Source organism: Salvelinus namaycush, unplaced genomic scaffold (genome assembly GCF_016432855.1).
Source record: "Salvelinus namaycush isolate Seneca unplaced genomic scaffold, SaNama_1.0 Scaffold6, whole genome shotgun sequence".
Classification (NCBI taxonomy): Eukaryota; Metazoa; Chordata; class Actinopteri; order Salmoniformes; family Salmonidae; genus Salvelinus; species Salvelinus namaycush.
Window position 1 is genome coordinate 808979 of NW_024061308.1, and position 25570 is coordinate 834548.

Below are 25570 nucleotides of genomic sequence, written 5' to 3' on the forward strand. Positions count from 1 at the left end.
TGTTGTTTTGTATTGGTAAGTATTGCTGCACTGTTGGAGCTAGAAACATAAGCATTTCGCTGTACATGTGATAACATCTGCAAATATGTGTACGTGACCAATCAACTTTGATTTTATTTGCAGAGTCTGTTGTGGAAGGTGACAGGTGTGTGAGTTCTAACACATGAAAGAAGGGCTGGTGGTGACATCATGATGCTCATCTTACCTGGGTGACACATTGCTCCTCTGCTTGTCACCTGTCCAAGACCATGGAGAGTGTCCAATTTTTTATTTTATTTTTTATTTCACCTTTATTTAACCTGGTAGGCTAGTTGAGAACAAGTTCTCATTTACAAATGCGACCTGGACAAGATAAAGCAAAGCAGTTTGACACATACAACAACACAGAGTTACACATGGAATAAACAAACATACACTCAATAATACAGTAGAAAAAGTCTATATACAGTGTGTGGAAATTAGGTAGGATAAGGGAGGTAAGGCAATAAATAGGCCATGGTGGTGAAGTAATTACAATATAGCAATTAAACACTGGAATGGTAGATGTGCAGAAGATAAATGTGCAAGTAGAGATACTGGGGTGCAAAGGAGCAAGATAAATAAATAAATACAGTATGGGATGAGGTAGTTGGATGGGCTATTTACAGATGGGCTATGTACAGGTGCAGTGATTTGTGAGCTGCTCTGACAGCTGGTGCTTAAAGCTAGTGAGGGAGATATGAGTCTCCAGCTTCGGTGATTTTTGCAGTTCGTTTCAGTCATTGGCAGCAGAGAACTGCAAAGAAAGGTGGCCAAAGTCAGAATTGGCTTTGGGGGTGACCAGTGAGATATACCTGCTGGAGCGCGTGCTACGGGTGGGTGCTGCTATGGTGACCAGTGAGCTGAGATAAGGCGGGGCTTTACCTAGCAGAGACTTATAGATGACCTGGAGCCAGTTGGTTTGGCGGCGAGTATGAGGCGAGGGCCAGCCAACGAGAGCGTACAGGTCGCAGTGGTGGGTAGTATATGGGGCTTTGGTGACAAAACGGATGACATTGTGATAGACTGCATCCAATTTGTTGAGTAGAGTGTTGGAGGCTATTTTGTAAATGACATCGCCGAAGTCGAGGATCGGTAGGATTGTCAGTTTTACGAGGGTATGTTTGGCAGCATGAGTGAAGGATGCTTTGTTGCGAAATAGGAAGCCGATTCTAGATTTAATTTTTGATTGGAGATGCTTAATGTGAGTCTGGAAGGAGAGTTTACAGTCTAACCAGACATCTAGGTATTTGTGGTTGTCCACATATTCTAAGTCAGAACCTGTTCAGAGTAGTGATGCAGAAGAGGCTATGATGACCACAAATCATTCACTACACATTTGGAGCAGTAACTGATCCTATTGTCAACCGATTCATTATTCTCAATTTGGACATACACAATTCCAATGTAAAATAATCAACTATCTTGGTCCCCTAATATCTGTGGCACTAAAGCCCCTCAGGGTATCCATCAGACGACTTGGTCCAGGGCCATACAGAGGGATATTAGGCCGTCGTCACTCACTGCTCCATCCTCAGGTTCATGGGTCAGCTAGGTGCTCTGTCTGGGGCAGCCAGGTCACCACTAGTGACACATTTCACATGATACAGTAGGGTTTATTAGAGCTGGCCAGCAATGCTGCTAGTGTCTTCAACCTCCCCAGCCCACTCTACCCCGCCAACCTTAATCCCAGCCTCAGACCTCAGTCTGAACCATTTACCTCAAGACAGGGAGGCAGTTCTTCTGGGGTCCATCTCACCTGCTTTTCCCTGCCACCTCTCACTCTGTCTGGGGCAACCGGAGCTGGACATGGGGCCGTGGGCTGGGTCACATGCCCAGGAGGGAGAGCAGCCCCTGGGTGAGGACAAGGGTGATGCTGAGGTAAGACCTCCAGGGAACTACTGACCTACTGGGGTATGAACTGCTGAAGCTAGGCTTCAATGAGTGTGACATTTGCCATCGAAAGGGAAACAGTGTTGCAGTTCAGGATACTACTGTACAGTAGTGAATCTGTAGAAAGTCGTGCCTCTGAGCTCATGAAATAGGTTGTTTTGTTAGAAAAAATGTGTTCCAATGTAGAGGAATATGTATTGTTACTCATGGCACTATTGATCCATTTTGCTTATTTGAAGTATAAGAAATTGTAACATACAGTACACTTAATCTTTGCTTTGTAAAATGACTGTTTGTATGTGTGTTATTAACCAAGCATTATGGAGATTGCAGACTTTCTTTAATGCAATACAGAACCAACGAAATACATTCTCTGTCAGAAGACATACAGTGTAGCCTATTGCACTCACTTTCCCCTTCACAACAGTCTAGTGCTTACTGTAGGACTCCCCTCGAGATCACAGCCGTCCACCTACCATAACCCCATTACATTAACATCCTTTCCTAATTACACTCAGATGGCGGTCATTTTCCCTGCATGGAAAAACTCCCATTGTATTCAGGTGTATTTTAAGAGAGCAGCTTAGCAGGGGCATGGCAAAGACAGGAGAGTTGAATGAATGGACTAAATCTGCTGTATCATTCACATTTGTCCTGCACAATGTTGCTGATATCGATTGGCTATCACAGTACTGCTGCAGCTTCTCTGCTCAGAGCAAGGGTATGGATATGGTTTCTGTACCATATCTGTCTGTCTAGTATATTATTGATACTGAGTATTGATTGCATTGCCCAGGGTCATCAAAAAGCAAGTTGGAATTATGCAGAAAATAGTCATGATGATGACTGTAAACAGCGCGGATGCTGCATTAAGGAAGTGACTCATTTATAACATGATGAGAATGCGCTCTCGCTCTCTCTCTCTTTCTCTCCTGTTCAGGGTCAGACCATAGATAATCTAACACACATTGTGATCATGTATGGCAGTGATTCCCAAACTTTTTATAGTCCCGTACCCCTTCAAACATTCAACCTCCAGCTGCGTATCCCCTCAAGCACCAGGGTCAGTGCACTCTCAAATGTTGTTTTTTGCCATGAGTGTACATGAGAGTTCAGGGACCTTGCTTTAACAAAGTGAACCATTTTCACTGTAGTGTCAAAAACGTATTTCACGCTGTCAGGGATTCCCTTGGCAGCAAGTGTACCCAGGTGGTGTTGGGAGCAACTGCTTGCATGTGTGTTACTACTCCACTATGTCTCCCTGTCATGGCTTTTGTGCCATCAGTACAGATACCAACATGAGCAGCAGCTACGTTTGGCTACATACGGACCGTTTGTGGAATTCCCGCGAGAGAGTAACGGTTAATGTGATTGGATGTTAATTATTTGACTAGGCTACCTGTATTTGACATTGTGTTGTTATTTCGCTGAACGGTTAGATGGTTTAATTTTATTTATGGCAGTGAAATGAGGCTACTCAGGCGAGAAAAAAACCTCACCCAAATGTCTAGCCCCGTTGTTTGAAAATGTGAAGACATTTTTGGGGGTATAAAAAAATAAATATATATATATATATTGGGTTTGGGGTCACTTAGAAATGTCCTTGTTTTTCAAAGAAAAGCACATTTTGTGTCCATTAAAATAACATCAAATTGATTAAAAATACAGCGTAGACATTGTTAATGTTGTAAATGACTATTGTTCCTCTATCCAGTGTCTGTGTTCTTTTGCCCATCTTCATATTTTTTTTTATTGGCCAGCCTGATATATGGCTTTTTCTTTGCAACTCTGCCTAGAAGGCCAGCATCCCAGAGTTGCCTCTTCACTGTTGACGTTGAGACTAGTGTTTTGCGGGTACTATTTAATGAAGCTGCCAGTTGTGGACTTGTGAGGCATCTGTTTTTCAAACTAGACACTCTAATGTACTTGTCCTCTTGCTCTCTTGTGCACCGGGGCCTCCCACTCCTCTTTCTATTCTGGTTAGAGCCCATTTGCGCTGCTCTGTGAAGGGAGTAGTACACAGCGTTGTACAAGATCTTCATTTTCTTGGCAATTTCTCGCATGGAATAGCCTTCATTTCTCAGAACAAGAATAGACTGACGAGTTGCAGAAGAAAGTTCTTTGTTTCTGGCCGTTTTGAACCTGTAATCGAACCCACAAATGCTGATGCTCCAGGTACTCAACTAGACTAAAGAAGGCCAGTTTTATTGCTTCTTTAATCAGAACAACAGTTTTCAGATGTGCTAACATAATTGCAAAAGGGTTTTCTAATGATCAATTAGCCTTTTAAAATTATAAATTTGGATTAGCTAACACAACGTGTTATTGGAACAAAGGAGTGATGGTTGCTGATAATGGGCCTCTGTACGCCTATGTAGATATTCCATAAAAAATCTGCCGTTTCCAGCTACAATACTCATTTACAACATTAACTATGTTTACACTGTATTTCTGATCAAATTTATGTTATTTTAATGGACATAAAATGTGCTTTTCTTTCAAAAACAAGGACATTTCTAAGTGACCCCAAACTTTGTAACGGTAGTTTATGTAAATAAGGTATTTCATTTTTTTATTTGTAATACATTTGCAAACAAATCTAAAACTTGTTTTCACTTTGTAATTATGGGGTATTGTGTGTAAATTGACGAGGAACATTTTTTATTTTATCAATTTTAGAATAAGGATGTAACGTAACAAAATGTGTAAAAAGTCAAGGGGTCTGAATACTTTTGAAAGCACTGTATACTGTCTGTGCTGTGTCACCTGGCTGCCGGTTAGGGCCTCTGGCTCTGAGTTTGAGAGGAGGTTTGGCCAACTAGGCCCTCCCTGCCTGCTGTTCACTCCCTCCCTCCCATGAGTCCCATCCCTGCTTGACTTACTGACTGACTAACTGATTGACTGACTGACTTGTGAGTTCCCACCTATAAGCCCCAGAGAGTTCAGTTCCCACCCAGGCCCTAGGAGTTCAGCAGTCTGTTCAAGTGTTTTTGATTTAGTAAAGCTGTGTGAGGCTGTGTGAGGAGGAACAAAGACTGGGTGGCAGCCTTGGGTGACACTTCGGCAATGCTCCAGTAAGCCAGATGACGTTCGTAGAGAATAGCAGCTTTTTCAAGCAACAATAAACAATAGCTATGGTTTGATTGACATAGTCATAGACATACAGTAGATTTTGACCACACATTACTCATTGCAAGTGCTTATCGAGTACGCAGAGACCAAAATAGAACAAGATAAATCTGCTTAGGTATGTTCCTTTGCAAGGCAAGCTGTCATGGAAGTCAGTTGAAAGACCCACGTACAGCACAGCACGCTGAAACAACTGCAAACTAAAGTGACGCCTGGATTTCAGGCCTTAGAAGTGATGAGGTAAAAGATATTCACACAGAGTTTCTCACCTGTAGGCCTATTGACCATCTTCTGTAACATTAAATGGGAGGTTAGTTTAGGCCTAGTGCCACTAACCACCTATTTTTACAAAGCACCGTCAGTCATCCTCTTGAGTCTTCCTGTGTGCTCTGTCCTGGTGTGGACTGAGCAGCCTCCAGCTGCTGCAGTGGAGGCTGGCAGCATGGCAGGCACCAGGATAATATTTCATCTCTGAGCTGTTTGTCAGCAAGGCGGCAGCATCCCGGGGGCTTGCAGCAGAGCAGGTGGTAGAGGAGGGGAATAGAACAGCTCTAGTGATTCTGTCTCCAGGAGGAGGGGGGAAATAGGACAGCTCTAGTGGTTTTGTCTCCAGGAGGAGGGGGGAAATAGGACAGTTCTAGTGGTTCTGTCTCCAGGAGGAAATGAGCAATAAGACAGCTCTAGTGGTTCTGTCTCCAGGAGGAGGGGGGGAATAGGACAGCGCTAGTGGTTCTGTCTCCAGGAGGAGGGGGGGATTAGGACAGCGCTAGTGGTTCTGTCTCCGGGAGGAGGGGGGAAATAGGACAACGCTAGTGGTTCTGTCTCCGGGAGGAGGGGGGAAATAGGACAGCTCTAGTGGTTCTGTCTCCAGGAGGAGGGGGGGAATAGGACAGCGCTAGTGGTTCTGTCTCCGGGAGGAGGGGGGAATAGAACAGCTCTAGTGGTTCTGTCTCCAGGAGGAGGTGGGCAATAAGACAGCTGTAGTGTTTCTGTCTCCAGGAGGAGGGGGGGATTAGGACAGCTCTAGTGGTTCTGTCTCCGGGAGGAGGGGGGAAATAGGACAGTTCTAGTGGTTCTGTCTCCAGGAGGAGGGGGGAATAGGACAGCTCTAGTGGTTCTGTCTCCAGGAGGAGGGGGGGAATAGGAAAGCTCTAGTGGTTCTGTCTCCAGGAGGAGGGGGGGAATAGGACAGTGCTAGTGTTTCTGTCTCCAGAAGGAGGGGGGAAATAGGACAATTTTAGTGGTTCTGTCTACAGGAGGAGGGGGGAATAGGAAAGCTCTAGTGGTTCTGTCTCCAGGAGGAGGGGGGGAATAGGACAGTGCTAGTGTTTCTGTCTCCAGAAGGAGGGGGGAAATAGGACAGTTTTAGTGGTTCTGTCTCCAGGAGGAGGGGGGAATAGGAAAGCTCTAGTGGTTCTGTCTCCAGGAGGAGGGGGGAATAGGACAGCCCTAGTGGCAACCCTATTAGTGCTCTGCCTGTGCCCGTCTGACTCCACAGCCCCATGAAGAGCCCACCTGGGAGGCAGAGGGGTCTGTCACCTGCACTGCTCCTCCCCAAGAGTCACAGGAAGCCAGCGCCAGGCCCATGCTGCTGCATCTCCGGTTCAGAATGGGTCCCTCGTTGAGCCCCCTCCACACGTCAGCGTCCTCCTCCCTCACCAAGCACAGTAGCAGCCTCCCCTCCCTGCCTGCCTGCCTGTCTCCTGGACCAGAGAGAAGAAGTTAGGAAATTGATGAGAAAGCCCAGGGCTGATATAGATTGTACAGGGAGCCACCCTTCTCAGACCAGCTTCTGTTCGACCATTTCCACCATGTGAACTACCAGAGGAAGTCTTGTTTAGGAGTGCTACAAGAATATCTACATTACCAGTGTGGCAAAGATAAGGAAGATTTTTGTAAAACGGGTCTTAAGGAACAGCATCTGTGGTGATCTGACCCTAATCTCTAAAAGAGCCCTCTCCAGTTGGGTGTGGTGGGACTGAGGTGTGGCGTGGGCGTGGCAGCATGGAGCTTCATAATGGGGGGAGACAGGACCTCCCCTGCCTGCTGTGGCTTTAACCTCCTCCAGGGCTGCTGGGGCAGCCAGGGACGCAGGAACAGGAGGGTCCAGCCTGAGGTACATGAGGTAATTCATGGCACAGAGGGCGTTACATAGATGGGTTTACTGTAGAGGGTAAACTGAGGCTCTCTTATCCTCAATCACTTCATCTTTATCACTCTATCTCTTCTCTCTCGCTTGCTCTCTGTTTTGATATGGAGCTATTTTCAGTCGATGCACTGGTGGTCATTTGATTAGCAACAAAAGTAAATTATACTCTGGTAAATGTTAATCATACATTATGTTATACATCTGGTGAATTTCCAGTGATTATGATAGGTAAATGCAGATTCCAGGAAATTGCACAGTGACTTGTTCTGCTTCAGCTAGCTATACGTCAGTAAACTATACTTAGTCACCTGGGTGATAGAAGACACACTGCGTAATGACTGTCTCTCTCCCCTGTGAACTCTGGCAGCTCTGTGGCTTATTTACTTGGTGTTTGATCATTAACAACATCCTCTGTTACTATCTGAGACATTAACAGACTCGTCTGTTGTTCAGTGGATTTGTTTCACGTTGTTGAGAAATACGTGGCACTTTTAGTTTTATTACTAGACCATTGTAACGCTTCAACTCTAAACGTTGCGAATGAACCGAAGTTTCGAATTTGACTTCCTTTATGAACTACATTTGTCTACTAATTGTCAAGCAATGTAAATAAGGATTTTATGAACTGGCCAAAGGAAGAGATTTTAGGAAGAGACTGAGCTGATGAGGGGGATGGGGGGGAGTGTTGATGGTCGAAGTGCTTGAACAGGGGTGTTTAATTTAACAGGAGATAACGACCACAGTGCTGAAGTAGTAGGAGACACTGCTGCCTTGGTTTAGCTTATCTCATCATTATATACCAGTGCAGATTTTTTGTGCTGTGCTGTGATTCAAGTATTGTTTTATTATTTGGTTGACACCGAGTGCTGTGCAAGGATCTTGGTCAAATGATTATTGTCTGATGTGTAAGCTAATTATAACCAATATCAATCTGTCTCATCATAAGCAATATGTGAGATTTATACTTTCCAGTCCTATTGATCAGATAACTGTGCTGTTATAAGGTGTTCTACTGATAGGAGATTACAGTTTAGTTTTAGATGTCTAGGAAGCATATTTTGACAGAACAGTAGTAATATCTCTGGAGGACAAGATTTCTGGGAATATGCTGGCGTATTCAGGGGGAAGTCACTCCTACTGCCGTACGATGGGAGAAACCATACATTGGGGTTTGAATAGATGTACAGTACCAGTCAAAAGTTTGGACACACTTACTCATTCAAGGGTTTTTCTTTATTTTTTACTATTTTCTATATTGTAGAACACCAAAACTATGAAATAACACATATGGAATCCTGTAGTAACCAAAAAGTATTAAACAAATTCTTCAAAGTAGCCACCCTTTGCCTTGATGACAGCTTTGCACACTCTTGGCATTATCTCAACCAGCTTCATGAAGTAGTCACCTGGAATGCATTTAAATTAACAGGTGTGCCTTGTTAATTTGTGGAATTTCTTTCCTTCTTAATATGTTTCAGCCAATCAGTTGTGTTGTGACAAAATAGGGGTGGTATACAGAAGATAGCCCTATTTGGTAAAAGACCAAGTACAACTCAAATAAGCAAAGAGAAACGACAGTCCATCATTACTTTAAGACATGAAGGTCAGTCGATGCGGAAAATATCAAGAACTTTGAACGTTTCTTCAAGTGCAGTCGCAAAAACCATCAAGTGCTATGATGAAACTGGCTCTCATGAGGACCGCCACAGGAAAGGAAGACCCAGAGTTACCTCTGCTGCAGAGGATAAGTTCATTAGAGTTACCAGCCTCAGATTGCAGCCCAAATAAATGCTTCATAGAGTTCAAGTAACAGACACATCTCAACATCAACTGTTCAGAGGAGACTGTGTGAATCAGGCCTTCATGGTCGAATTGCTGCAAAGAAACCACTACTAAGGAACCCCAATCAGAAGAAGAGACTTGCTTGAGCCGAGAAACATGAGCAATGGACATTAATAAACCGGTGGAAATCTGTCCTTTGGTCTGATGAGTCCAAATTTGATATTTTTGGTTCCAACATCCGTGTCTTTGTGAGACGCAGAGTAGGTGAATGGATGATCTCCACATGTGTGGTTCCCACCGTGAAGCATGGAGGAGGAGGTGTGATGATGTGGGGGTGCTTTGCTGGTGACGCTGTCAGTGATTTATTTCAAATTCAAGGCACACACTACCACAGCATTCTGAAGCGACACACCATCCCATCTAGTTGGGGCTTAGTGGGTCTATCATTTGTTTTTCAACAGGGCAATGACCCAAAATACACCTCCAGGCTGTGTAAGGGCTATTTGACCAAGAAGGAGAGTGATTGAGTACTGGATCAGATGACCTGGCTTCCACAATCACCCGACCTCAACCCAATTGAGATGGTTTGGGATGAGTTGGACAGCAGAGTGAAGGAAAAGCAGCCAACAAGTGCTCAGCATATGTGGGAACTCCTTCAAGACTGTTGGAAAAGCATTCCTCGTGAAGCTGGTTGATAGAATGCCAAGAGTGTGCAAAGCTGTCATCAAGGCAAAGGGTGGCTACTTTGAAGAATCTAAAATATTAAATATATTTTGATTTGTTTTACATTTTTTCAGTTACTACATGATTCCATATGTGTTATTTCATAGTTTTGATATCTTCACTATTATTCTACTAAGTAGAAAATAGTAAAAAAATAAAGAAAAACCTTGAATGAGTAGGTTTGTCCAAACATTTGACTGGTACTCTACATGTAAAAAAGGATCATGGAAAAGCAACCACCAACGACAACATCCCAAATTAACCCCCGATCAATCTGCATTATTTTAAGTCCCTCACTCTCCACTTAAACCTTATTGTTTAAGACCAGAATTGATCATCCTTGGCTCAATTAAATGTTCTCCAGTGTAAATTAAGCCTGCTAATGCAACACACGGTGGTTCTGGAAGTTTTAAATCAGGAGGAACTTGAGAGCTGCCCGGTTCCAACAGGTCTGACAAAGGATACAGGGGACTGAGTAGTAGACCTACGACATCACTGAGCCCAATTGTGCTGAAGGTCAGAGCACTCTCCAGCAGGGACAGATCATCCTCTTAGCCCTGTCTGATTTCTGGAGAGCCCTTGTGTTGTATAACATCTACAATCATATTCATCTGCAGCTTTCCTCATTGTGTAAGGGGATGGATTTGGTTTTGACCTGCCTCACCCCATCTGTGATTAGTGACTCAGTCTTGGCCCAATGTCACAATGGAAAAACATCTTACACTTACATCATTGAAGTTTGGGTGTGAAGGGCGCCGAGTTTTGTTGTCTCCCATTACGCCAATAAAACATGCTGTTTCCAGGGTATAAGAGATGGGGTGATTTTATTGTGCACCTACAAGCATTTATGTGCTGGTACATAATGAGCCTCCATTGCAGTTCATTTCCAGCATAGGACAACTCATACTGATTATCATTGTAAAGTCTGCTTCCAACTCACACCCTCAAACACGTAGATCCCCTGAACGCAGCTCAGTTTTCAGCCCACTTTCCAACTCACACTCTCAAACACCTACATCCCCTGAACGCAGCTCACTCTCCAGATCCCAATCACCTGAATTCTAATCACCTGTTCACACATCTGTATGTCATTATCGCACACTATTTAGTTCAGTTCTTTGCACCCCATCACTGTGAGGTATTGTTTGTTTTGTGACACATGTCTTTCGGAGCGCTGGATTTCCCTTGATTTACTCCTCCCGTGTATAATAGTTTTTGCCTGTTATCTACCTATTGCCTGATCTCCCGGACTATGTTACTAGCCTTTTCCCTGCCTGTACTGTTGCCCTTTTAGACCTCCTGTGTATGACCTTCTGTCTGCCCCTGGACCCAGCTACCTGCCTTCTCCTGTGGTCCTTTGCAATAAACACCTGCTGCGCCCTGCGCTTGAAACCAGCTCTCTGTCTCCCCTCGTGTTCATTACAATCATATATATATATATATTCAATACTGTTCAAAAGTTTGGGGTCACTCAGAAATGTCCTTGTTTTTTAAAGAAAAGCTAATTTTTTGTCCATTAAAATAACATCAAATTGATCAGAAATACAGTGTAGACGTTGTTAGGGATAGGGTCTATTTTTCTCAATTTCCACCTGACTGACGTGCCCAAAGTAAACTGCCTGTTACTCAGGCCCAGAAGCCAGCATATGCATATAATTGGTAGCATTGGATAGAAAACACTTTGTAGTTTGTAGTAAATTTTAAATAGTGTATGAGACTATAACACAATTGATATGGCAGGTGAAAATCCAAAGAAAAACCAACTGGAAATGGGTTTATAATGGAAAGCTATGGGTTCTATGTAATTCCAGCTCCCAGATTGCAATTCCTATGGCTTCCACGAGATGTCAACAGTCTTTGTTCATTGTTTCAGGCTTGTTTCTTAAAAAACAAGCAAGAATTTTAAAGTTTTGTAGAAAGAGTCCCGGTACAATATCAGTCTGTTGGCGCGCAATGAAGAGGACGCACGCTTACTAATTATACTTTTCTATTGAACATACTTCTTTCCGTATTAAATATTATAGTTTATTTACATTTTAGGATACCTGATGATTAAAAAGAAACGTAGTTTGACTTGTTTGAACAAAGTTTAGCGGTAGCTTTTTGGATTCCTTTCTCTGCATGTTGAATGAGTGGATTACTCAAATCGATGGCGCCAACTAAACAGACTTTTTGGGATATAAAGAAGGATTTTATCTAACAAAACGACCATTCATGTTGTAGGTGGGACCCTTGGGATTACAAACAGAGGAAGATTTTCAAAAGTAAGTGATTTATTTAATCGCTATTTCTGATTTTATGAAGCGTGTGCTGGTTGAAAAATATGTTGATGTGGGGCGCCGTCCTCAAACAATCGCATGGTATGCTTTCGCTGTCAAGCCTATTGTAAATTGGATAATACAGGTAGATTAACAAGAATTTAAGCTTTTAAACGATATAAGATACTTGTATGTTCATAAATGTTTAATATTACGATTATTTATTTGAATTGCGCGCCCTCCAATTTCAACCAGATGTTGTCGACAGGTGTCCCGCTAACAGGATGCCTAGCCTTGTTGTAAATGACTATTGTAGCTGGAAACGGCAGATTTTTTACGGAATATCTAGATAGGCGTACAGAGGCCCATTATCAGAAACCATCACTCCTGTGTTCCAAAGGCACGTTGTGTTAGCTAATCCTGTCACGCCCTGACCTTAGAGAGCCTTTTTATTTCTCTATTTGGTTAGGTCGGGGTGTGATTTTGGTGGGCATTCTAGATTTTCTATTTCTTTGTTGGCCGGGTATGGTTCCCAATCAGAGGCAGCTGTCTATTGTTGTCTCTGATTGGGGATCATACTTAGGCAGCCTTTTTTCCACCTTTAGTTTGTGGGATCTTGTTTGTGTGTAGTTGCTTTCTGCACTGCATGTAGCTTTACGTTCGTTTTGTATTTTGTTGTTTTTTCGGTGTAATTTAATAAAAGAAAGATGTACGCCTACCACGCTGCACCTTGGTCCGATCCTTCCGTCAACGAACGTGACAAATCCAAGTGTATCATTTTAAAAGGCTAATTGATCATTAGAAAACCCTTTTGCAATTATGTTAGCACAGCTGAAAACTGTTGGTCTGATTAAACCAATAAAACTGGCCTTTAGATTAGTTGAGTACCTGGAGCATCAGCATTTGTGGGTTTGATTACAGGCTCAAAATAGCCAGAAACAAAGAACTTTCTTCTGCAACTCGTCAGTCTATTCTTGTTCTGAGAAATGAAGGCTATTCCATGCAAGAAATTGCCAAGAAACTGAAGATATTGTAAAACGCTGTGTACTACTCCCTTCACAGAACAGCGCAAACTGTCCCTAACCAGAATAGAAAGAGGAGTGGGAGACCTCGGTGCACAACTAAGTACATTAGTGTCTAGTTTGAGAAACGGACGCCTCACAAGTCCTCAACTGGCAGCTTCATTAAATAGTACCCGCAAAACACCAGTCTCAACGTCAACAGTGAAGAGGCGACTCTGGGATGCTGGCCTTCAAGACTGTTGGAAAAGCATTCCAGGTGAAGCTGGTTGAGAGAATGCCAAGAATGTGCAAAGCTGTAATCAAGGCAAATGGTGGCTATTTGAAGAATCTCAAATATAAAATATATTTTGATTTGTTTAACACTTTTTTTGTTACTACATGATTTTATATGTGCTATTTCATAGTTTTTATGTCTTCAGTATTATTCTACAATCCTTGAAAGAGTAGGTGTTCTAAAACCTTTGACATATTATCAAGTTGTATAACCTATTATGAAACAGGCTTTACATTGTCAATTGGTTTATTTTGTGTACATGTGTGCGTGCGTGACAGACAGGGAGAGATGAAATTCAGTACGCCTTTACTGTTGTTTGTGTCTGCCAGTGCAAACCTACAATTTTATCAAATCTTTAACACGTGTGAGGGTCGAAATAGGAGAAAGCTTTATAGGGGTTAATGTATGATTCACAGTGTTTACAAAAAGAGTGTCTGCCCCATCTCGGGTCAACTGTGATTATGCCTCAATACAGAGTTTTTATTGCAATAGTCTGACCCGATAAATGTTATAGCAATATGTGAAATGGTCTGTGAATGGTAAATTGTGAGGTGAGAAAATGTGAGAGACATCAGCATCTCTGAAAACATCAGGACTGCAATGTGAGAAGCTCAGTAGCCTACGGCGACTGTCTGTGTAGGCTATCCACAGGGATGCAGCCTCTGCGGTAGACTATTGGCTACTGTGCGCGCAATGGCGCACACTAACCGGCCACTACTGAGTTTCAGGACCCGATCAGTTTGTGCTGATTCAAGAGACAATCGCTCCTCGGTTTGACTTGGGCTGCTGAAGTTAAAGAGAATCTGAACCTGACATGCCGTCTGGACTTTTGAAGATGTGCTCGCGACTTGCATTTACCAGGAATTTACAGTAGTTACTTTCACTCGTAGGCTACATTCAAAGCGGTATGTTTCCCGAAATTAATAACAAGGTGAGGTCAATAATCCATTTTGAGTATCTATATCCATACAATCCGTTATTTATTTCAATCTTTAGGCTACATATGTTGACAATGCATTTTTTTTACAGCATTTATGTTTTCTCTCTTATTGTCTTTTATTTTATCGTTTGCTTGAACATCAGAGAGTTATGTATTTTTTATGCCACTGAAGTCTGATATAACATTAATTTTGTAGTTGAAATTGTATGAAGATTCACTTTTCTTTCCCACTGAACGTTTCCCATTGATTTCAATTACAGAATATTATGATAAGTAAACAGTAGTAGGGGCTAAATATTATGACCCATTTAGTAGTTTGCTTATGGGTTCTTATGATTATCTGAGAAGGTATTCAAGATAAACATGATCCAAAACTATTTTAGTCTACACTTTATGGCTAGATTTATGGTGTTGACAGAAGCTCTATAGCTTTATCATAAACAGTATCACACATGACCAAGGACAGGAAAACAGCAACTCTTTCATCCACTTTTTACAAATAACATTAGCCTTGTTGACATCTGTCATTTATTATTTGCAATATCATTGTCACATTGATCAGCAGCCATCTATAAATCAGTCAGTGTATTTTCTCTGTATCAAGTTTGAGACTCTCAGTCAGCTTTTCTGGGTGGGATTGATGCTCTACTTTTCATGAGGAAAAAATGTGTACGTTTCTGTATAGCTACTAAAACTTAATCCGTTGTTGATGCTTATCAACTCTTAGACAGTTGTTTCCATTCGCTGCCAATTCAATATTTGCAATACGTTCCTTACCATTGGAGTTGAAGCTTTACTTTCCTCATGCTGTTCTATAACTGGTGTTGTGCGAGTCTCAGAAAAGACATATTAGGAATGCTGTGTTCCCTTTCAAGGACCTGCATGATGTCAACAATCCAAAAGCTTTTTCCAGTATCCAGTGAGATGTGCACTGCAACTAGTGGCAGCTTCTTTGTTGCTCGGGCATCATTGCTCTACTGACCCACCCAGACCCTTGATAACACGTCAGGGGATGACCCCACCCCCAGCACACCTCCCTCAGGGGATGAGCACACCCCCAGCACACCTCCCTCTCGTGACCACAACCCAAGTAGAAATACAGGGTAACACATATCATAACACTACAAGTGACCTCAGAAAAAAAAGTGACTTCAGTTATCAGATGCTGGACTATTGTAATACTACAGTAGGCCTATATATTGCATGCTTAGAATTGGTGGCATGTAGCCTAGCTCTTCAGAGCTTTCGGCCAGTAACTGAAAAGTCGCTGGTTTGAATCCCCGTCTGCTGAGTGCCCATTTCAAATGGATGAGCGGTTTTGTGGGATTGTATCTGCTTACAGTAAGCAGATGTACAGTACCTGTTTAGTGCCCTACCACAGTGGCCGAAATCGCAGTACAACCCTCACTCTCACAATCCTCCCAGGGGATTGGTTGTGTTACACGTGAATCCTGCATGTGTTCATATTTGAATGAGTGCTTGCTGACTTGTTCAGATTCCAAACCGAGCCGATGTTTAAGGCAATCCTAGGTGGGCACTGGTGTTCCACTACTCTAAGTCTTCCCATGCTAAATCCTTTTATACATTGCCCTGGGTATGTATGGGAATCAAAATACGGTCATATTCTTGTCAAGGAACACATATGGGTCAGTAAGAGGCAATTGGCCATTTCATAAAGAATATGGAGCATATGGATGTTTATTTAGTGAACGCATGAGAAACAGTATATTTTTCCACTGTTTTATTCTTCTGACCTTTTAATCCAATAGTGTTATTTAGGTCAAGTCCATTCTCAATCTGCTCTGCTAACCAGCCAGCCGTTGTATAACCCTCTCTGGCTCTCTGAGTTTTGCCTGTGCTCATCTGGGCTGGATGTTTCAGGCCACCCATATGGTGTCTCTCATTCAACACACTGTGTTAGTTGACACACTCCCCTCTGATTAAGGCATGTGTAAAACTGGCTATTCTGCCACAGTGGCACCAGAGATAATAGAATCTCAGTGAATCATATGACCCCATGAAGCCTAGCATCAGACTGAATTGGGCTTTGTGAAAGGAAGTGAAGGATCTCTCTGGTGCCAGGCTAAAACAGCCCTCTACTCTCACCATCATTACCACACCCTTACTCTCTTCATAACATCAGAGGGTTAACAAGCCTATGCTCCAGTAAAGGAATGCATCTTGTGGAAAAACGGATGACCAGGCTAAAACAGCCCTCTACTCTCACCATCATTACCACACCCTTACTCTCTTCATAACATCAGAGGGTTAACAAGCCTATGCTCCAGTAAAGGAATGCATCTTGTGGAAAAACGGATGATAAAGAGACCATTGCTACTGTGGTAGCTAATTGCATAAGATACTCTAATTTTGGAGAGTGTGCATCATCTTTGCTTGCATGGTAGTAATCCTACTTCACTACTGTATCTATCTGTGAGACCCACCGCTGTGCTGGGCCTGAAACACCCACCAGCAACAATCAGGCTATTTATTCTCCTCATTCACAGAGATACTTTGAAGTTCATCAGTTTCGGTTATTAAAAATATTCATAATGCAGATTCAGACCTCAATGACTTGTTATGAGTCATATTGAATCTATTTAACTAAAACTGAATCTGATTTGAGAGAGATTCCCTTGGCAATGCTGCATCCAACGCCCACACACTGACTTATACAGGTGTAGAGAAGTTCTGTGTGTAAATGTAATGTTAAGTGAAGTCTCCCATATTCCTTTCCTCCACAGTCTTCTAGAGGAGAGGCTTTCCCCCACTCACACAGGCTCCAGACCCAACTGGGAACCAACCGACCCTATTCACAGGTGAGCCTTTACTCACTGGTGACCCCTGACCTGTAGAGCATTTGAGCCCCTATCTCTTTTGAGCCCCACTCTCTTTCAATCCTGTATCTTTCTGACTGTGCAGTGCCCTCCCCCTTCACTCCACCAAACGTCACTACCCTAGCTAACTCATGCTATTGGAGTAAATGTTTAATGTTGTTGGTGAATGACAACTCAAGGGGATAACTTTGGCCTTCCATTTACAGTGATGAACTTAAAGCAGTCCTCACTGTCAATAGACCAGGATGTGTTTAAGAACACAGTGTAGTAGCCTACATTCTTAGAAAAAGGGTTCCAAAAGGGTTCTTCGGCTGTCCCAATAGAATAACCCTTTTTGGTTCCAGGTAGAGCTATTTTGGGTTCCACGTAGAACTCTCTGTTGAAAGGATTTTACATGGAACTTAAAAGGGTTCTACCTTGAACCAAAACGGGTTATTCAAAGGGGACACCCGAAGAACTCTTTTAGGTTCTAGATAGCACCTTTTTTTCTAAGAGTATATCTAATCAGCCTGCTGGTCATCTGTTGTTCTTTACAAATGCTGTTTTGAATTAAAGGAAATTGTACCTACACACTGAAGAATGCTGTAAACTCGAAACGTCTGTGTACACTATCCTTGATGGAGTAAAAAATTATAAAGTAAGCTTTATGTGACATCTTTGGGAGTGCAAACCCATTCCACCTCTTTCTTTGACTGAATTTGCGGATTTTACGCACCAGCTAAGCTTCTGGGAGAACATGATGGTTCTCTTTTGATTACCTAATCAGCCTGCCCTGACTCCAGTTATGTGCTGGTATAATACTGTATTTACCATTTGCTTGTTGTAGCAGGTGCTTGGAACTATATTTAGCCTGTGTCTCTATGCGTCATAACTAAGTTGGAAGCTACTGCAGCAGCCTGTGCACGTGCGATTAAATATCACTGCTATGTATAGACTGGGCTGGTGTTTTGTGCTTCTGTGCTTGCTGTTACCAAAGCAAAGGGATAAAGAAGTACTGGTTCCACTTTACAATAACTGTCCATAATAATACCTATGTATTTACATGTTAGTTATATCGGCAGATACATTGCCATTACCATGTAGGAAGTCATTCAATATTTTACTGGCATGTACAATTTTACAATAAACTCATGATCCCTGTCATAGCCTAGGTAAGAGGTCTCCTTTCCCCATCATTCATTTAGCTATGCCTGCAAGGCAGCCAGTGACATATGTAAACGTGCTCCTACAGCAAGCAGCATGGCAGCTAGAGAAAGGCCTGCTCCAGTTCTGTTCCCCCACAGCAGCAGCTAGCGCTGACAGACTGTCATGGCCCAGTCTCCAGGCTTTTGTCCCCGCCTCACACTCACCCTGCTGAGTAATTCCATCCTCAACCCTGGGGGTCCTGGTTACCCGAGCCACCACAATTAGAACAGATGTAGCACTCTCTACCTCCCTTTATTTCTCCCTCCAACTCCCCCTCTCCCTCCTTTTCCCCAACCTTGTCCATAGAGTATGTGATCACATAGTCTCTTCCAACAGTCGCTGTAACTCGGACACAACTGGGGTTAGAGCACCATGGGTCTGGCAAGTGAGACTAGTTATGACGAAACAAAATGTTATTATACTTTTAATGTTTTCATCTGCATATTTTAAAAAACCTTTATTTATTTGAACCCTTCTCTCTCTCTTGAAGAAATTGAACTCTGGAGTAGTGACCTTGCCCCAGCTGGAGCCTGTGGTTATACAGGTTGTTGTCAGCAATGCCAAACTCCCCCACCAGCAGTCCGATAGCATCCTGCCCCACATCGCCAACAAGGGGGTGCAGAACAACTACCAGACACACCAGGTGAGGCTACATTTCACACTGTGTCACACTATACTGTTGGTATCCAAAAGTAGTTAACTTGACTCCAGTTGTCAATTGTAAATGCACATGTAAATTGTACATGATAGTAAGTCCTTAGTAGTTTATACATCTTCAGGTGAAACCGCTCAGCTGACATGCAATATCCCAGTAATGTAAAAGGAAGTGAGAGCAAGTTTCATCAGGGTTACGCTTAGTGACAGAGCCAAAGGGTTGAAAGGACAGATCAACTGACCTCTTGATCCCTTTTGTGATTGGCAGGATGAGAGACCAAAGCCCTCCTCCCAGTTCTCCACATGGTTTGGCTCCTCAGTGGAGCACCTATCTGACTCTATCACCACCAAGGGTCTCAGCAACAAGCTGGAGGAGGCAAAGCTTTATAAAGAACAGAGGCTGCCCATGTCTCCCACAGAGGCACTGAGGCACTTCCAAGGGCGTCTGACAGAGTTTGAGCAGCAGGAGATCATGGACTACTCAGAGATCTGGTTCCTGGGTCTGGAGACTAAGAAGATCAAGGCCTCTCATGGAATTCCTCAGAATGCAGGCTACGACGACGAGCACGGCAGCTACAACAAGGTACAGTTACATTAATGATTTTAATTGAAATTATTCTTGGGGCTCCTTTGGGTAAGGTGTAAGAAGGTTTGTTTGTTTGTTTGTTTGCTGTGATATAACCAGTCAGACCATCAAACTGACCTTTCTCTCAACTTCACAATAAACTGCAGTGAAATGATGTTAAGGCATGAGAACAGAAGTCCCATGCACGCTAGCCAAACTGCCATGTGAGTCTAACTGACTATCCACAGGCAGTTAGAGTCTTATTCCATCCTGTATGAATGTGCTGTTACAGGGAGACTGACTGTGAACATTGTTTAGACTCATGGCCCTATGCCCCCATTCATGGTAACCTCTAGGTCACACAAAACTAGTTAAGTCATGACAGATGCTCAGCTAAATAACCAAATGAAACAATACAGGAGCAGTATTATTATGAACTAACTTTTTTCTAACTTTACCTAACTTTAAGTAACTTTTAACTAACTTTACCTAAATTGAACTTACTTTTCTTAACTTTACTTTAACTTTTTAACTAACTAACTTTACCTAATTTTAACAAACTTTTGAACTAACTTTTCCTACTAGCACTGACTTTGCTGATAATTACTTTATTGAGGAAAAATGTACTTGCTACGACTGTGATATACTGTCTCACCTTGCTATCTTAGCTACCTAGCTATCACTTTGCAATTCACTGCAGCTAGCGACTTGAACGAGCTGCAACAAACACTCAAACTGGACAGTTTTATCGCAATCACTTAATTCAAAGACTCAATCATGGACACTCAGTGGCTGCTCTGCGTGATATATTGTTGTCTCTACCTTCTTGCCCTTTGTGCTGTTGTCTGTGCCCAATAATGTTTGTACCCTGTTTTGTGCTGCTGCCATGTTGTGTTGCTGCCATGTTGTTGTCATGTTGTGTTGCTGCCATGCTATGTTGTTGTCTTAGGTCTCTCTTTATGTAGTGTTGTGTTGTCTCTCTTGTCGTTATGTGTGTTTTGTCCTATATTTTGATTAAATTTATTTTTATTTTTAATCCCAGCTCCCGTCCCCGCAGGAGGTATTTAGCCTTTTGGTGGGCCGTCATTGTAAATAAGAAATTGTTCTTAATTGACTTGCCTAGTTAAATAAAGTTTAAATAAAATAAATAAATACAAATATCTTAAGATGAATGCACTAACTGTAAGTCGCTCTGGATAAGAGCATCTGCTAAATGACTAAAATGTCAATGTAAATGAATTAGTGTTTGACACTAGTCATTATAGTAGTCATTATAGAAAACCATAATGAAGGATGTCATTGTATCATGAACTACCATTTAAGTACATGCAGTGAGGCTCTTGTATTCAAAAGTATTGTCCATCATACCATACAAACATTTCCAATTGAATGTTCTCTGTTCCGTATCCAGGTTCTGCACGACCACATTGGCTTCCGCTTCGAGGTGCTGGAGGTGATTGGGAAAGGATCATTTGGACAGGTCCTGAAATGTCTGGACCACAAGACCCAAGAGCTGGTCGCCATCAAGGTCATTCGCAACAAGAAAAGGTACAAACAAAACATTTTGCTCTTGAATACGCATCCAGTGCTCAAAGACTCTGAAACTGACCTTCTTGTGTGAGGTCAGTACCGACAGGTCGTCAGGTCAGTGTTCCAAAGGAGTTACCTCTGTATTGCTTTACCAGTCCTCTCTCAGGTGATCCAATGCACTCTGTGTGTCAATGGAAGTCCGCCTCCTCCTCTTTGACTTTGATTGATACAAATGTCATCAGGGCTTAATGCTCTTCAATAATGCAGAAAACAAAATGGGTGCTTACCGCCGTAGGGCTGCCTTGGTCTCGCCACTGGGGCCTTGTCTTGAACTAAACCCTCTCAAAGATCCTGTTTCTCCTGGGAGAGGAGATTCTCCCTTCTTTGCATCTGTCATCATTTTTCACACCAAAGTAAATTATAACTGGAATTGAAAAATATTTGCTAGGAAATTTTCCATTTCTGATTTTGAATGGTTAAATCCAGAATGGAGCCATGACTAACTCTAACTAACTCTTACATTGGACTGTAGGTTTCACCACCAGGCCCTAGTGGAACTGAAGATCCTGGATGCTGTGAGGAGGAAAGACAGGGAAATGTGCCACAATGTCATCCATATGAAAGAATACTTCTACTTCCGCAACCATCTCTGCATCACCTTCGAGCTGCTAGGGTGAGTGTAGTGTGTGGTATGTATAACACTGTTATAAGACACCTGAAATGATGATTAAAGCAATCACACGCACAAACATACACACACACACAATCAAAATAGTCCCAGTAGAAGATAAATGGAACCCTGAGTAATTAATGTGTTAATCAAAGATATTCAAGGTTAGGCACTTCTCCCAAGGTACAACAAGGTACAACTCCCCTATTACATGCACAGCTCATTTATCACTAGTCACTTAAAATGCTACACTACTTGAGCAAAGTGAGCGTCCTGCCTAGAACAATCTGCCTCAACTAGCCTTAGGTTCCCTCTGAGACAAAATAGTCTTCTATTCCAGGCTGGCTGACCTTTAGTAGACGTCTTGGACTGCCACCCTGTCTAACATTACCGTCACCCAGTCCCTTAGTTAACGTCTTGATTAGGGCTCTATCACTTTTCTCTGGCTGCTCGAGGTGTGAAGGCTCCGGTTACACCGGACAGAGAAGTGTGTACTTCCCAGAAGTATCTAGAAATACAAAGAATAACTCTGAGAGACCCTCTTCTTAATGTTAAGACATTCAAGACTGTTAAGTAATCTGATTCAGCATGCAACATAATGGTGTCCACTTCCTTTTTTTATATCTTATTACTAAACTGCATGGTCTTGCTAGATTTGACTGAGCTATACCATGATATCAAAAAGCAGTATAGTGCTGGCCTCTAGAGGACTAATAAACTATTACATTTGAGGCCAAACCCTCCATGCAGTGGTGGGAAAAAGAGAACGCAGAGAAAGACTGGGAATAGTGACAGATATTTTATCATTTGACCAGTTCTCTAAATTCTTGTCTTTCTGTCTTCTTATAGAGTCAACCTGTATGAGCTGATCAAGAAGAACAACTTCCAGGGCTTCAGTCTTGCCCTGATCCGTCGTTTCACCCGCTCCCTGCTCAAGTGCCTGCAGATGCTGCATAAGGAGAAGATCATTCACTGTGACCTCAAACCGGTAAGGTTCCACAAATCCCCATACATTGTAATGGCTCTGCATGGAACAGTAACAACAAAAATAATACCCAGCTGAGAAGTCAGACATGCTAATGCACAGTACTAGTGCACTGCAGAGGAAATAAGTTGGTTGCACTTTGATTGGTAACTTGGAAAATGTCAAATTGACATTGTTTCTCTTTTTTCACAAAAGGAGAACATACTTCTGTCTCAGAAAGGACAAGGAAATATAAAGGTGGTTGACTTTGGGTCCAGCTGTTATGAGCAGCAGAGAGGTGTGTCTCACCTGATTAAATACCTGATTTAAAAGTCTTATGTTAAAATCTCCAAAGCCACAGCAGTCATATACAATAACAGAATTTGAACTCCGCTCCCTCCTTCCACTCCCTCTCTTTCTCCTTGCCTGCCCTTGTAGTCTACACCTACATCCAGAGTCGTTTCTATCGCTCCCCAGAGGTTATCCTGGGACACCCCTACAGCATGGCCATCGACATGTGGAGTCTGGGCTGCATCATGGCTGAGCTCTACACCGGCTTCCCCCTATTTCCTGGGGAGAGCGAGGTGGAGCAGATCGCGTGCATCATGGAGGTACAGAACCAACCACCTGCAGACATAGAGTCTCAGACCCCAGCGCTAGCCAATTGGAGTATCTGATGTTAAATGTTTTTAGGAATCCATTTATCCATCACCATTCAAGAACATTCTGTTCTTTTATTTCTTAGGTACTTGGAATGCCTCCCAATGATTTTGTGCAGACAGCATCGAGGAGAAGGATGTTTTTCGGTAAGAACCTTCTATGATTTGTACAGTAAGAATTTCTTTACTTCGGAAATATATATAAGGTATAGATGTTGTCTGTTGTCTGTACTGTTGTCAGTGGCCAATAATGTTTGTATCATGTTTTGTGCTGCTACCATGTTGTGCTGCTGCCATGTTGTGTTGCTACCAAGTTGTTGTCATGTGTTGTTGCCATGTTATGTTGTTGTCTTAGGTCTCTCTTTATGTAGTGTTGTGGTGTCTCTCTTGTCGTGATGTGTGTTTGTCATGATTTTATTTTTAATCCCAGGCCCCGCAGGAGGCCTTTTGCCTTTTGGTAGGCCGTCATTGTAAATAAGATTTTTTTGGTCTTAACTGAGTTACCTAGTTAAATAAATAAAAATATGCATACAATTAGGAGCAACATGTCAGAGCTGCTAGGAGTACTGGGTGGAGGAGTCAAGCGCAGAGAGCAGGTATTTCAGAACGTGGATTTTATTTCCTGTCGACAGGGAAAACGATCATGCCCAAACACACGGGCGCATGAAAATACCAGTCCAAAACACACAGGACTAAACTGTCCGGAAAATATAGAATCCACATAAAATCCAACACCAAATAACAGAGAACAAGCCCGCACAAAAGCCAGCGGGCCTACTGCCCTTAAATAGCCTACCCACAAAACTAAACTCAAAACAGGTGCACCCAATCAGCCCAAACTAACAGAAACAAAAAGGGAATCGATGGCAGCTAGTAGGCCGGTGACGACGACCGCCGAGCGCCGCCCGAACAGGAAGAGGCACCATCTTCGGCGGGATTCGTGACACAACAAAACATCTTAAGAAAGTATTAGGTCCAGAATTAATCAGATGAATCTCTGGGTTGTGTTTAAACCATGAGGTTTGGTAAGTCTCTAATTAGTGTGTTTGATGACTTGTTGCAGACTCCAAAGGAAACCCCAGAAACATCACAAACAGCAAAGGGCGGAAGAGGCGACCCAACTCCAAAGACCTGGCCAGCGTTTTGAAGACCGACGATCCTCTGTTCCTGGACTTCCTTCAACACTGCCTCACGTACGTCAACACTGACACACTAAACATCTAGAATTCAGCACAGGATTATTACTCTGTGGTTTCAGTGTCATGAAAACTGTTGTCATGAGATTTCTGGTAGTGACCCCACTCCCTGCGGGTGTCTCGGGAGGAGTTGGGATATGCAAGAAACACATTTCCATTACACACTTGTGTGTAGCAGGGCAAATATAGTCCCCCCAGAAATGTATTATTATTAGCTTGCTTCATCTTCTCCACGCACACTCAGTGTATATTCCTGTGCTATCTAGGTGGGATCCAACCAAGCGTATGACACCAGACGAAGCGATGCAACATGAGTGGATCCAGGAGGCTCGTCTCAACAAGCCCCGGCCCAAAACACTACCCATGATTTGGAAGCCCAGGGAAAGCGTGAGCAGTACAGAAAATAACTATGAGGCTACTTACCGCAAAGTAGTCACTAACAGGACAGGTAAGACCAGGCCTCTCACTCGATTTTATCTCACTCGCTTTTAAAATAAATATTCACAATGTGTCAAAACAATTTATGGATTAAACCACATAATTCTGTACTTTGCAGCTGAGAAGATTGGGTCCGATAGCAACGACAAGCTGAAAAGAGACCTCTCCGCCAAGGCAGGGGGCAAGATGGTGACCACCGAGCGACTGCATCCCATTGGAGCGTCTGCAGAGGTGGAGTTGTGTGAGGGCGTGGTCAAGGTCAACAGGGACACCAATCAGGAGGCGAGTGGGAAGAGGTCCGTGCACATCATCATCAAGCCTCAACTAGACGTGGGCTCTGACGGAGATTAGGAGTTGTCCCAGTGTCTGCCCCCTGTGGTGGCATTTTTCTGCTTTACCAAATGAGGAGAGTTACAAACTACACACCAGTCAGAGTTATACTTAAACTCCATCTTTAATAATAATAAGCTTTGCAATAGCCTTTTTGACGTTCAATGATGCGCTATCTCTAATGAACCATTGAAAAGTACCAACAGAAAAGTACAAAGATCTTTTATAGCCAAGATACACCCCTCTCAACTTACATGACGAATCACAGATTTTAGGAACAGTTCACAAAGGTTAAGATTTGTATGAAAGATATCTGTGTCAACAGTTCTCATTGTAAAGACCAGTGTCTGGCCC

General features: G+C 42.8%; 1 protein-coding gene across 1 annotated transcript; it reads left to right on the forward strand.

Moving 5' to 3' along the window:
* Positions 1 to 1827: 1827 nt before the first annotated feature.
* Positions 1828 to 25237, forward strand: LOC120041991 (dual specificity tyrosine-phosphorylation-regulated kinase 4-like). The gene is made up of 14 exons (XM_038986865.1): positions 1828 to 1899; positions 7004 to 7156; positions 16933 to 17007; positions 18701 to 18853; positions 19133 to 19447; positions 20841 to 20977; positions 21492 to 21632; positions 22479 to 22617; positions 22810 to 22891; positions 23032 to 23204; positions 23339 to 23399; positions 24316 to 24445; positions 24715 to 24896; positions 25005 to 25237. The coding sequence occupies exons 1-14, from the start codon at positions 1828 to 1830 to the stop codon at positions 25235 to 25237; spliced, it is 2046 nt and encodes a 681-aa protein (XP_038842793.1).
* The last annotated feature ends 333 nt before the right edge of the window (positions 25238 to 25570 follow it).

Excerpts from the sequence above, each read along its gene's own strand:
- LOC120041991 (XM_038986865.1), top strand. The coding sequence starts at position 1,828 with ATGGGGCCGTGGGCTGGGTCACATGCCCAGGAGGGAGAGCAGCCCCTG. Across the intron at positions 18,854-19,132 it reads ACAACTACCAGACACACCAG|GATGAGAGACCAAAGCCCTC; the intron begins GTGAGGCTACAT and ends TGTGATTGGCAG. Across the intron at positions 21,633-22,478 it reads ATCACCTTCGAGCTGCTAGG|AGTCAACCTGTATGAGCTGA; the intron begins GTGAGTGTAGTG and ends GTCTTCTTATAG.